This window comes from Cydia splendana, chromosome 19 (assembly GCF_910591565.1).
Source record: "Cydia splendana chromosome 19, ilCydSple1.2, whole genome shotgun sequence".
In the NCBI taxonomy this organism is placed as follows: Eukaryota; Metazoa; Arthropoda; class Insecta; order Lepidoptera; family Tortricidae; genus Cydia; species Cydia splendana.
Genome location: NC_085978.1, coordinates 5,299,723 through 5,314,006, shown reverse-complemented (window position 1 = coordinate 5,314,006; position 14,284 = coordinate 5,299,723). Strand labels below are relative to the sequence as shown.

The following is a 14,284-nucleotide window of genomic DNA, read 5'->3' as shown; positions in this document are numbered from 1 at the left end:
GTATTTTTACGTATAAAAACCTAACTTAGGAGTGTTTTTTTTTTTGGATATTTCATATGTTAGTTTCGGCTCATACTATACAATAACCAAGCAAAATTTCATCGACTGAGGAATTAATGCATGGGTCTCCATACAACATCTTGCTTCGTTTACTCCACTATATTGTATGGCCGTATATTGTATTGAAAGATTCTGTGAAATAAAAATACGTGATCTCTACTTTGGACCAAAAGCTTTTAATTTCAAGGTGAAGTACGAATCAACCTACTGATGATGTTTTTGGGGCCAAGTTCTATCAAAATTTATGTGATCATTTTACATAAATAATTAACCTCCGACGCAAAAAGAGGGGTGTTATACGTTTGACGTCAACGTCTGTCTGAGGCCGCATAATTTACAAGCTATGAATTATAGATTTAAACTATACTTTAAAGATGGCGATTAGCACCCCTTGCACAATATCCCTATAACATAATAAGGAAGTATTTGCTACAATTACCTACTAACATGTGTCTTTTCCTGTTTCTAATTGTAAATTTACATACAATTAGCCTTTTATAAATGATAAAATTCGACCAGGAAAATGATGGTTGCTAGCAGTCATGGTATAAAAAAATATAGTTACAAATACATAACTTGTTTTATTGATTTCCAAGTCAAGACAAATAATACACAATAAAACTATTTAAATGAAATGAAACTTACACTAGCTTTCTGACCTTATGTTACAAATAATAATAACAAAACTAAATAATCAACGTATAGTCATAGTATATTTTTAAATTATAAAACTTAGCATCGAAAAGTTATACTTAAAATTCATTAATTTATTGCTCTTTATATTTTAAAACATTGTTTTCATATTGGCAACTTCAGTGTGTGTAAATGATTCATGAATATCAATCATTTTCTTAACCATGCAAGATTCATATAATGTGCTCAATCTGAAGCAAATGTGTGCACACATTCACTAGATGTGACGTTATCTATGAAAAGGGACCTTATTATCGATGGCGCTTACGCCATTATTAACGATGCTCCGATATAAATACAATGCCGCGCGACGCTGTGCGGCGTAAGCGCCATCGACAATAAGGTCCCTTTTCATAGAAAATGCACCAAATCTGAATTTGTTTATCCTTGCTTTGAACAAATTGTGTGTACTCTTGATATATCCAGCTATATTCTTAACTAAAAATATACTTTTAAAATGTTAGTGCATGTGACAAGACCAAAGTTATCCTGAAAACTGGCCTTATAGTTTATTTTATAAAATTTATATACCAGAATGTTCTTAACCCTTTGAACACTATGCATATAGTGTGCGGCGCATCATTGTAAACCTTGTTAGAAAGCAGAAAGGTTGATTTTGGGCTGTAGCCGCGCATGTCAGTTGACGTCTTTGTGGTCAAGGGATTAAGAATTAGCCGTGTCCACACAGAGCGAGCATACGCGCGTGGAAATTGCCTCGCCCGTATGCTCGCTCTGTGTGGACACGGCTTTTGTAATGTTCAATAAGTAGCCATTGATTTGCTAACATAATATACAATTATAATAAAATGCCTTAGATTAGGAATGAGTAGCATCACAAAGTTGGGAAAGCAAGTTACTGAATAAAATTATTTTTTATTTATAAATTAATACCATTATTTTAAGCACTATGTTTGTGTAAATACCTGTTGCTTTCACTTTCTATTTGTAAGAAAAAGACAAAAAAATTAAGACATAAGGGAGTATGTATACAGCAAAACCCTGTGGGACTAAACTTATCAGAGGAAGAGATCAGCTTAAATTAATATTTTATAAGTATAAAAAAAAAAAACAAATTAAAGTTGGATATTAAAATACCAAGCCTAGGTAGGCTAAAACATGACTGGCTCTGGATTCTCCCATCACAATACTGTTAAATGCTTGTGTTTAGTATTCAATTTAATATTTATATTAAAGTATTTGAACTCTTCTCAACATTTGAGCCAAGAGCCATCACTTGGTCTGTTAAGTAAACAAGCTTGCTTAGGCTTACACTTATTTCCAAATAATTCCGATAAAAACAAAGTAATATTTAATTGGCACAGATAATTTTTGCTAAAATTAAATACTGATAACTGGTGGCATCACTCCTGTTTGCCTTTGTTGTTTTCAAGTAATAAAACAATTACATCCTACAGGTTATGGGCCTCACTGACAACTAGGTATACTATAGATTATGGGCGTCACCAGCCATTATACCATTACAACCAGGGAAAAGGTGTAGGAAAAGATAAAACATATGATTCTGCATTTTGCAATGCTTTTTCCTTTTATATTTTTGGTAGCTTTCAAACTAAAATGCTACTAAATTCTTCCAGAGTTTAGTGGCCTTCTGGAGTACTTTGATACTTATCAAGCAACGGAACACAATGCTCATATGCAGTGGAATAACATCTTTCTGGCTAACATATTGCTGACCCAATATTACGGGGTTCTATGTTACATTTTCAAGATAGTTGAAATTCGACTCAATATCGCTATGACAATGTTAAAATTTCAGTTTGATAAAAGTGAAACATAGAACCCTGTAATATTGGATCAGCTATATATTGGGCATAAAGGCATCCCTTAGACTTTACCAAACATTATCTACAGGGTGGCCAACTTAGAGGTATACAACTTTTTTTTGCCACCATTTTATTTTGGCGGTAAATATGACAGTTATTGCATGAAAATTAGTTTGTGTAGATACGGCAAATTTATTATGCAGCGTATTACGACGGAACAACGTGTCACACGTCGTTACAATAGAAACATTAAAAAAAAAAACCCGGTCGATTAATTTCCAGAAACGGTGACATTGACTGGCCCCCAAGATCACCTGATTTAACAGCTCCTGACTTTTTTCTGTGGGGCTATCTAAAGGGACGTGTCTATGCTAATAGGCCAACGAACCTTCAGCAATTAAAACAAAATATTCGAAACACTGTCGCTGAGATAACGCCAGAAATGTGTGAAAAAGTGATGAAAAACGCGATGAAAAGGGTTCGCATCTGCCATGCTGCTAGAGGTTATATTTAACAAGGAATACTTAATATTTTTTATGTTTTATAGAATAAAATTTCAACAATAAAGTGTATACCTCTTATTTGGCCACCCTGTACATTAAACCCACAGAGCTTTGCTTGTCATGTAACATAAATCATATTATTGAATATAAATTAAGAATCACATCAGTCACTAAATTATCAAGTACCAAGTGCACCACAATAAGGCTTGTGCCTCACCCACATTTGAGCTTAATAGTAAAAGGGTGGGAACTAAGCTTGGGGCTTTGGCAGCCTCATCATAGTCTATACCAGTATAATCCACTTAGAAACGCTTCAAAAACTCCTCGGAACAAATACGTGCGCGAGCATTAACCGCCAGTTTCATTTCACTGATTTCCTTATCAATTTCTTCCATAAAATATATAACGAAATCCACTAATTTGTGCTTGAACATCTGCTCCGTGTGAAAGTTGGTGATCAGGAAGCTGATGTTGTATCCGTCGACGGGTTTCCGCCTCAAAACGATGAAGTTCTCTGCGCGCATCATCATGAAACGCATGAACTTTTTACACAAGATCTTCTCAATCTCATCGGCCTGTTTGATCATAATACTCACTCTAATAGAATTTATGGAGGACTCTATTAGCACTTTCTCGTTAGCATTACGAGATATGACGACGGGATTCAGCAAGAGTTCTTTACTCGTTCTAACCTCGACCTCGGGCTTGTTGTATCGCTCCACGACCTGCGATGAGAAATGCTCTAAGCACATCGCAGCAGTTAGTGTATGGCGCACGGCCGTTAGATATGGTTTCAGAGTCGCCGACATTGCTATATTTTCACTAAAAATGGCAGACTACCACACCTAAGTTAAAGTAAAACTTTTATCTATAAATTCTGACAAACTGACAGCTTAATTGACTCACCCCCTTGACGAAATCGTAAATATTTGTCATAAATAAGCACTATTTGCATCTCTTTCACACTAGCTGTATTTCACGCAGCACTAGCGCCAAATGACAGCTAACTTTATTTGTTTCAAACTTTTTTTCATCGATAAATTCTAGTAGTTTGAGACCCATTTAAGACTGTACTACACGGCTGGCATGCAGGCTACCGCACCGCACCGCGACCTTGGTGCGGTAATCTGTTACGGCTAAAATGATCGAAATTTACCAGTAGTCTCTTCAATCATAATTATACAATACAAAAATGACTAAATATAGTTGGTCAACCAGATCTTGTCAGTAGAAAAAGGCGGCAAATTTGAAAAATGTAGGCTCGAAGGGATATCGTCCCATAGAAAATTTGAATTTCGCGCCTTTTTCTACTGACAAGATTTGCTTGACCATCTATATTATGCAAATACGGCTACTTTGAAAGGTTTATAAAAATTTGATTATGTGTAGTGGTGTAGTGTAAAGGCCTTATGAGCAAGTATTGCCATAAATCAGTAATGTCATATAATTTTCCTAATGGTAATGACACTGAAATTAAAAAAGATAACAATGGCGGACGTATTGTAAAGTGACGCAAACGTAACGTCTTACGGCATGCGTTTTATTAATATTTTCAGAGTTCAAGTTGTGTTAAATCGTTTTTTAACGTCATTAGTGAATACATGACCATTTAGAGAGTTGTCGGCAGTACACCCGAACAATGGCGCGCGAGTTTGATCATCTTTTTAAACTGCTGATTATCGGTGACAGTGGTGAGTGGGCGAGGCCTCGTCAGTAACCGATTTTCCGTGTGATTTTGTGGTAATTTATGGCTCATTGCAATGATGGTGATGTGTTGCAGGTGTGGGTAAGAGCTGTCTGCTCCTGCGGTTCGCCGACAACACGTTTTCGGGTAGCTACATTACGACGATAGGCGTCGATTTCAAAATAAGAACCCTAGAACTTAACGGAGAGCGAGTGAAGCTGCAGATATGGGACACAGCAGGGCAGGAGCGGTTCAGAACGATAACCAGCACGTATTATCGAGGCACTCACGGCGTCATCGTCGTGTACGATGTCACCAACGGAGAGTCCTTCGCGAACGTCAAGCGGTGGCTGCATGAGATTGAACAGAATTGTGATGTAGTGAACAAAGTCTTAGGTGAGTACTAACAAAATATAATAACTTTATGTGGCTGCGGCTTCTCTTTTCCTCAATTCATAGGACCTTCACCTCTAAGCTCTAGGAAGCCTGAAATGAGGTGTTGTTTACGTGTTCCGCCCCCTAAACAAGTGGTATCTTATTGGGATTTGCCCTGACTAATATTTGAAAAATCCTGCATTAATGTGCTGTTAAGTTGATGTTACTTCTCATAGATTAGTTCCATTTTAAAGTTTCACTTTGCATTGAATCTATGGCTGATGTTCAGAAGCTACTTTTATATCAAATAAGCTTTATTTAAAAAAAAAGTTATTTAAACTTTCATACCATTACCTATTTAAACTTAAAAATCAAAACAGACATAAATGCTGACCTATCCTTATTACCATATCAGTGTTGTGCCAGAAATGATACATCAATAAGTTATGCTACTTGAACTGTGTTAGTAATCTAATTACTTATTTCCCTTTGCCAGTAGCACTGGTTTACTGGTGACTCACTGGTGATACCATGTTCAATATACCTATAGTCACAGGTCAATAAATGTTTTATCTTATATGAATGTACATGTCTGACCTTTGTCTGGAATGGTGTAGTTGAAGTTATATGAAATGGTATTTTCTAATTGGATTTTCCTTGACTTTAGTATCTGTGGTTCATTTGTAAAGAAGTCGTTTTTATATGAAGGTTTTTTAGCTAGTCATGTTTTTTTAACTGCTGAAGTATACAAACTATATTTTAACTGTATTTTGTGTACTTTTTTATCAGCAGATTATGAGAGGCTGTGTGTATATTTCCTGTTTTGGGTATATCTTCTTTTTCAATTTAATAGGTATCCTCTTGTTGGTGGAGTATTTTCCATTTCTCCATCTCGTATGCCATATCCTTGACCTCTTGATACAACACAATATGTATACTACTTTATTGTACAATACACAAAAACAAATATGGCATGGCATAGGCAGTACAAAGGCGAACTTATCCCTTTAAGGGATCTCTTCCAGTTAACCTTTGAGTAGATAAAAATTGATGAAGAATATTCTTATCTAATTTCTATCTAGAAAATCACTCAATCTTTAGTGTAATTAATTAATTATCTGATGTACAGAACATTATATTACCTTGTAACTATTATTTGTTTTTGCTAATTCATCATCATCTTCCTCGCGTTATCCCGGCATTTTGCCACGGCTCGTGGGAGCCTGGGGTCTGCTTGGCAACTAATCCCGAGAATTGGCGTAGGCACTAGTTTTTACGAAAGCGACTGCCATCTGACCTTTCAACCCAGAGAGTATTTGTTAATTATTGTTTAATAATGAATAGACATAAGATGCTTTATGTCAGACTTGATGTTTAGAATTACAGTTAAAAAATAGCTAAACTTTAAGCTGCGGCAATTAGTCAACCTGGGGTTGCAGCAAACTTGTTAAGTATTATGCAGTTGAAATACAAATGGGCACTTCCAGGTCACATATATGTTATCTGGAGCATAATATAAACATTATCAGCAATTTGCTTTTTTTTTATGACTCATTTGCCCAGTTTCCAGTTATGATAGTAAAATTGTTATTGGGTCTCTAGATCGAGATAAGAAAATTACTAGAAAGTTTTATTACAAAACTTGTAGCTACTTATTATGGCGTTATTAATAAACGCATTACTGGCCTGAATTAGATATGATTTGTTTGTCTTCATCTGTTATTTAGACTAATATGTATTTGTAAGAAAGGGATAAAACATAATTTAACTAAATCAGGCCTGTAAAGTTTTATGAATAAGGGGGTTAGAATCCCAGCCATTCATAGAGTCTTATCATTTCTGCATCCTAAAACTATAAATAAAAGCTCTTATCTTATTAACTGGGGACAAAACTAAATTACTGGGTTGAAATTCCAATTGATAATAAAATTAGTTATGACAATGGCCATGTTATTGTGAGTCCTGATAAGTCTGTAAACCAGTTTAAAGAGATGTTTTTTTTTTATACAACTCAAGCTGTGCTAGTGTTTTTGCCCACAGAGTTCTCTCCCTTTCCTCCAGTTTTCTATCTGCTAAATTTAAAATTTGATGTTGCCTATAGTCCGTTTTTTAGCATTAGAAAGAACTTGAAAGAAGGTAAGCGATCTTGACATGTCTTTTAATTGATAAACGCTTTTTAAAAATGATTAACTATTACTTACGAAAGCAGAAGAATATAAATGATCGTATTAGATTCATATTTGTTACATATTTGCCGTAACTTATTTTAAAAATGTGTTTTTCAATTAAAAGACACATCAAGATTGTTTACCATATTTCTAAAGCTAAAAAAAACGAACTATAAGAGTTATCATTTAAAATATTTTAAATAAATGGCTTTTCTTTTTGAGAGAAGTTCCAATTTTATTGACAGGTTTTTGCGGATTGGATTTTTTTCTCTAAATGACATCAATTGGTTTTTTAGTTTAGGCTTGAATGGCTTGATGGGTAATAGACAGATTTAAATAAATAGATTTTGATAAATTATTACAACACACTAACATCTTATAACAGTTATAACTATGCAGATAGATCTCATAAGGTTGATTAGCATAAACAATTAAAAGTGAACTACTTTCATTAACCAAAAACAAAACCCAACTGACCATGGTAAACGGGTCAGCATTTATTTTTCCTATTATGTAAGCAATGTTTATGTAATTGGCAACAATACAAATTCAGTTGAAATAAGTAGAACAATTTGATGATTGCTCACTTGTTTTTACATGTTTTTCATTTTTTATAACTCTGTTATAAACTATTGGAGCATTCTATAAAACTTTTATTACTGATACACACTTGGGATATATTTTAAATAAATATTAGCCAAATGAAAGTACTGAAAATTGAGTAGCTTGTTTTTAGGGTTCCATACCGAAAGGGTAAAACGGGACTCTATTACTAAGACTCCGCTGTCCATCCGTCTGTCCGTCCGTCTGTCTGTCAGTCACCAGGCTGTATCTCACGAACCGTGATAGCTAGACAGTTGAAAATTTCACAGATGATGTATTTCTGTTGCCGCTATAACAACAAATACTAAAAAGTACGGAACCCTCGGTGGGCGAGTCCGACTCGCACTTGTCCGGTTTATTTTTTTCACCTACACATTCTTGACTATTGGAGAATCATCTTGTCAGGTGTTTATGAATGATCAGTTAACTGCTTTGACAATGGTACCTAACCACAAATATACTCTACCTTTACAGTTGGAAACAAGAATGATTGTCCGTCGCGGAAAGTGGTGGTGACGGAGGACGCTCAGAGGTTCGCCAGCCAGATGAACATACCTCTGTTCGAGACTAGTGCAAAAGAGAATATCAATGTGGAGGAGATGTTTCTCACTATCACAAAAATGGTAAGTGATATTGGACAATGCACACTTGAGATTGAAAGAAAAAAAGCTTTATTGCGGGATTTGAGGTTGCCGTCTTAAGACCAACTTATGCCGAGTATACATACTGGGCCTATGTAGGCCAGTCTTAGGGACGTAGCTATATGGGGCATTATCTATGAAAAGGGACCTTATTGTCGATGGCGCTTACGCCGCACAGCGTCACGCGGCATTGTATTTCTATCGGAGCATCGTTAATAATGGCGTAAGCGCCATCGACAATAAGGTCCCTTTTCATAGATAACGTCACATATGGAGAAATAGATAGCAATATTGCGGGCTCTGTCTAACGCAGAACCACGACCTTTAGATTGGACTATGTTGGCCCTATATATGCACTCGGCATTATGAATCAACTATTTAGATGCTTCGTTGAACTTCATATTCATAAGTCATAACACTCATATCACATATAAAGTGTAAAGTTTTCGAATATAAACTGTTTCGAGTCATCGGACATTCAACTAATTCACGTATTTTTAGTTACTCGCGCGACATGTTTAAGTTTTCCTGGGGTTTTCCTGGTAATTTTATTGTTTATTAACCAACTTTTCATTATCAATTCCAGGTACTAAGATCAAAGCTCGAAATGAAGGAGAGACAAAACGTCACATCAAACGACACAGTCAACCTGAAGAATAGCCGCAGCAAAAACAAGAAGAAGTGTTGCTAGTGGTGAAATAGGGCACAGTGCCGGACACTAACGCTATGCTCAAATACTGTGTGTTGCACAACCCTAGCGGGACCTCGGACTACAATAAGCCCGCTCCACACTCGTGCGTGAATCGCGGCGCGAAGCAGCGAACGCGAGTGTGGAGTCGAGTTCACAGATCTGCGAGCGCAGATTCGCGCAAGATTGTGGAGGGGGCTATACAAGTGTTTCATTAGTGTCAGAGAATATTTTCCTATTTGGAAAACAGTCATACTGTCCAGTCACTGGTGCTAGGAACATGAATTATAGATTTGTTCGAAACCCGTTTTCAATATTTTGAAAATGGTTTAACTCTGTTCTCTCGTAAACAGACTTGATTGGGCAGTTTGGACATCATGAACGGTAATTTATAAATGTGTACTGCATTTTTAATGCGTGTTATAAAATGTTGATCTCTATTTGAAATTTTGTCGCAATTGAGTTGAAACTTAACTTAATATCATTCATTTTGGGATAATTATGGCCTGCAGACAGCACAATAGAATCATAGTTAGATACTTTGCATTGCCACATATTTACATGCATATAAAACAATTCTAAACTAACATTTCAAATTATTATTTGTACTACTAGGACATCAAATGTTAAACCACTGCATTCAAATTTCATAGTTATCTCTTAAGTCCTAAATTGATTTCATACACAAGAGTTATCTACTTTCTGGTGTCTTGGATCTTGGTGCATTGTAGACTTGTGAAGCATGAAAGGCAAGACTGAACAAAAAATTGAAAATTATCCTCAACAATATTATAGTTGTTTGTTGCCTACAGTATGAAATTAAAAGCGGCCTGTCAGTGGAAAAGCACCTTTAAAATATGTCAGGATTAAAGTCTATCGACACTGTGCAACAAGTTTGTATATCATTGTCAATATGTGGTTATTTTTCATTACGCTGGGTTGACACATGTGCACGGGGAGCGAGCATCTATATGGAAAGATTGACTCCAAAAATTACATTAGGCTATTATGAATGCATAGGTGTGTTTGTACTCCCAATATCTTTATGTGGTGGAGTGTGTATGATATGGAAATGTTGCATAGAATATATAAATGTATACCATTAATTTAATTTTTACTAAGGTCTATTTTGAGGGCAGGCATCGTTTGGTTTCATCACATGATTTTTTCATGGCTCAGTCACTTTTCAATGCAGTATGTTTATTAAGAACATATTTGTACGTAAATTTTGTCCTATTTTAAACACTAGAAACAATTTTGCCGAGCACAAAATGTAATAATTGGGGCATTATACATGAAAATGGACCTTATTGTCGATGGCGCTTACGCCGCACAGCGTCGCGCGGCATTGTTTTTCTATCAAAGCATCGTTAATAATGGCGTAAGCGCCATCGACCTTTGTCATAAATCCTAGAGGTCCTTTTTCATAAATAACGTCACAATTGAACGGTAAGTATAATTTGATGACCAATTGCCATTTTATGCATATAGCCGAGATTGTATTTTAGTTATATGAATGATGTTATAATCAGATATAAAATAGCAAAATATGATATGCGGGAAATTTATTGTGGAATAGGAAATACCAACTGTGCGTATTTCCTAGCCAAACGTTTTACAGGAAATGGCGAACTGTGATTGGGCCATATCGGAACGAATAAGGATAATTTTAAAGTAAATTAAACAATTGGAAAATGTATTATTATGATTATTTAAGTGATGGTGCGCTGGGTGCGATATTCAAGTGTTGGTACTGAATGACCAATTCATTTTAGGCCTTATAGGGGCTATATAAACACATCTGAAGAAAACTGTAGGTTTTGCTTTTAAAAAGTAACTTTTTTAACTCATGGCTGAAACGGTACACACATTTGCTGATCACATTTTAAAAGTATATTTTATTTTTCTTTGTCCTTAAGTCATATATATTTTAATATTTACATATCACTGTAAATATTGGCAAAGGTATTGTTAATGCCAAATTTTTCGTATTCTGTTTGGTTGGCAACAATTAAGTTGTTCATAACTAATTAAATAACATTTAGAATACTCGCAAAGCTCTGTGAAGTTAATGCAATTTTGTGCAAACATTTACCGTAATAATGAAAACATAACGACAAGTTGGTTGGTTGATTGATATTAGAGAAAGTGGAATAGGTACAGTAACTCAATAGAAAACTAAAATTCATCGTATTGTATCAAAATATATATACCTAAGTAAGTACTACTATTTGAGATAATACTGTATCCTTTGTCCCTGACAAACAAAGGTCAATTCAAACATCTGTTATTTTGATACGATTTAATGACTTAAATATCAGGTGTAAATGTATCCAAATGGCAAGTGCATGGTTAGAGTCCGTCTATGCTATTATTATTATTGGGGTGTTATGGGCTTATGGGCCTTGGAGTGCCGCATCGACCAGCATTGATCTAATTCTATTGTGACGGCCCTTTAAAGTTCATTAGAGTTAGACCAAGAAAAGTCTGCAGCGATTTTGATAGCCCCCGCAGTGCAAGTGTTATTTTAAACGTCAAACTTATATGAAATTATTACGTATAAATAACACTTGCACTTTTCTTCGTCTAACTCTACTAAAGCCCGTTACATCTAGAAAATTACAGATTCTTCCGTGTATGCTAAGTTTGCACTGGCTTGAATAGAACGAAGAGAATGAGTCATTATAAACGTCAAATTTTCATGGAAATTTGACATGATGACATCACAACACTTTGTCATTGCAAAAGCTGTGCAGTGTTAGCCTGGTCCGACTCTAGACTTATTTGTCGGGATGAAAGTGAATGAGTAGGTTATTTTGTAAAATTATTGAGGCAACGTATGTTTCATGTGCAGTATTGCAATTTCCATTTATTTGTGTTCCGTACAAAACTTTGTTCACGGAACACTTATGGGATCACTTCGGTCTTGCAAATCAGTTAAATGCGTTTTTCTCAGAGACCGTTTGACGTAGATACCTACAGTTATTATTTATTAAGAACCCCGAGCGGGAACCTATTGGAAAACATGGATTGATATTTTTGTAATATAGGTGTAATTTTTATCACTTATGAATTTATAAACAATTATTTAACCAAATTTCGGGAATTTTATTCCTAAGCCTGTCATTTAATCGCAGAACTTGGTTTGTTGATAAACGCACTCACCGAAAAAAAATATAAAAAAAAATATTGAAGCAATACTAAAATGCATGTCTATGATTTCCTGGAATGAATATAAGGGCGTCCCCTATAGTCTGAATCTTTAGGTATTAAATAAAAGTACACAAACAATCTGTACATTTTCGGGTAGTTATAACATTTATATTGGTTAACCAACCAAATACAAAACCACCTGCATCAGTCACTGAACGACCTGACTTTAACCTACATTATTTGATCATGTAATGTTTTCATCTACCCTCAACTGGCTTAAGGAGCCATTTCAGGGTAAATTTTGTTTACTTTTATTTAAATACCTAAAGATACAGAATACCTATAGCTGGTGCGGTGGCACGGAGAGGGGTGAGCGGGCTAACGAAAAATAGTACAGATAACTGATGCACTAGCATAATTATTTTCCAGCGTATTTTCCCGGAAACTTACGAACGTGTCTTGCGATTTCACTCAGTCTCGATACAAAAAGTACTGACATTGACTGAGCTAGCATGACAAATACGAACGTTCCTGAGGAAATACAATGGAAAACAATTATGCACTAAGTAGGTACATCTGTATGAGCGTTGCTAACTAGCGCGAACGCGTGCTACGGATTTAACTTACATTGGCACCCGTGTTCAGCCGCCTAAGAACTGCATCCGCCCACGCGCCGCGGACGCCCTAAAGCCTTATTTTCATCTTCTTTCAATCACAATCAGATTTCATGACACTAAACAACATAGGTCTCATACATAACTGTTATAAGTCACATTACATAAGCAATAAAGTGGAGTTCGATACAAATAATGTAAACATTGTAAACAAACCAATTAACCTTAATTACTTCAATGTCGCACTTTTTAGCGACCGACGCAAAAAGAGGGGTGTTATAAGTTTGACGCCAATGTATGTGGCACCGGTGGCACCGTACCTCTCAAACGGATGGAACGATAGCGATGCGGTTTTTTTACGTGGAAGTGAGTTTCCTTGGCGAAAAAAGTATTTAAAATTTAAAAACTACCCCTAGTGTAAATTTCATTCGATAGCGTGACCTGACGTACGCGTTTGCGTTTAATGTCATTTTGTATGGGATTTAAGAGTTTCCAAATCGTCTCGCTTGGCGCGCTGTTCAAAATCCCATACAAAAATAGACAACGCAAACGCGAACGCTGAATGTAATTCACACTAGGGGTTCTGACGGCGACGGCACATCAGTATTGCCGTATATTTCGGTCGGAAACTCTTAAAATGTTCACTTATTTATGTTAAGTGTACCTAAAACAAACGCCAAATTGGTTTAATTAATATATAATAGTGAAATATGTTCGGTTACTTTAACAATTATCATTCCGTTTAGTGGTTTGTTATTGTATGTGTCCAGTTCAGTACTCACGTTTATTTAACAAGTGTTCGTACCAGCATTTTATTTGTTTTCAAAATGTAAATAGACAATATATTTTGCCCATAGTAACTAAGCGTTTTATTTGTACGTACCAACTACTACGAAGCCGTACAACGCCATCTACATTAGCTGCATTAGCATTGGAAGCACGAATTTGTCTGTTTAGATATATCTAATTCAATCAATGAATATTTGCTCCGTAAATAAACATCCATGATAAAAACAGTTACTGTGACGCAAAATCATTATAGTACTTCATGTGACTGCTACCAAAGACATATCTAACTTCGTATAAGACGAATAAAGTCTAAGGAAAAAACGTGCCTCGGAATTGAAGCAAAAGTCATTCTCGAATAGATGGCGCACACACCTTTAGCCTATCCTCGGCTAGATGGCGTGACGACACCGTTTCATATTTAACAATTTTAACACATAGATATTAGTGAAGGAACATGGATCAAAATGATATAAAAATAATAAAATCATTTATCCATATATACTTATACATTTTTTGATAACTTTATACG

At 35.5% G+C, this 14,284-nt stretch overlaps 3 protein-coding genes across 5 annotated transcripts in view; 2 read left to right on the top strand and 1 right to left on the bottom strand.

Moving 5' to 3' along the window:
* The window catches only part of LOC134800238 (transport and Golgi organization protein 2), a 99,470-nt gene extending 87,174 nt beyond the window's left edge, over positions 1 to 12,296 (top strand). For all 3 annotated transcript variants that reach the window (XM_063772742.1, XM_063772743.1, XM_063772741.1), the window contains exon 8: positions 11,825 to 12,296. The gene's annotated coding sequence lies outside the window, so the exon portion shown is untranslated. The remainder of the gene's footprint in view (positions 1 to 11,824) is intronic.
* On the bottom strand, positions 2,407 to 3,953 carry LOC134799957 (actin-related protein 2/3 complex subunit 4). The gene is made up of 2 exons (XM_063772386.1): positions 3,142 to 3,953; positions 2,407 to 2,634 (listed from the first exon to the last, which is right to left on the bottom strand). Exon 1 carries the CDS (start codon positions 3,847 to 3,849, stop codon positions 3,343 to 3,345), a length of 507 nt encoding a protein of 168 aa, XP_063628456.1. The 5' UTR covers positions 3,850 to 3,953; the 3' UTR covers positions 2,407 to 2,634; positions 3,142 to 3,342.
* Positions 4,503 to 12,296, top strand: LOC134800257 (ras-related protein Rab-35). Its single transcript, XM_063772765.1, has 4 exons — positions 4,503 to 4,731; positions 4,821 to 5,120; positions 8,345 to 8,493; positions 9,098 to 12,296. The coding sequence occupies exons 1-4, from the start codon at positions 4,680 to 4,682 to the stop codon at positions 9,200 to 9,202; spliced, it is 606 nt and encodes a 201-aa protein (XP_063628835.1). The 5' UTR covers positions 4,503 to 4,679; the 3' UTR covers positions 9,203 to 12,296.
* Positions 12,297 to 14,284: the final 1,988 nt, after the last annotated feature.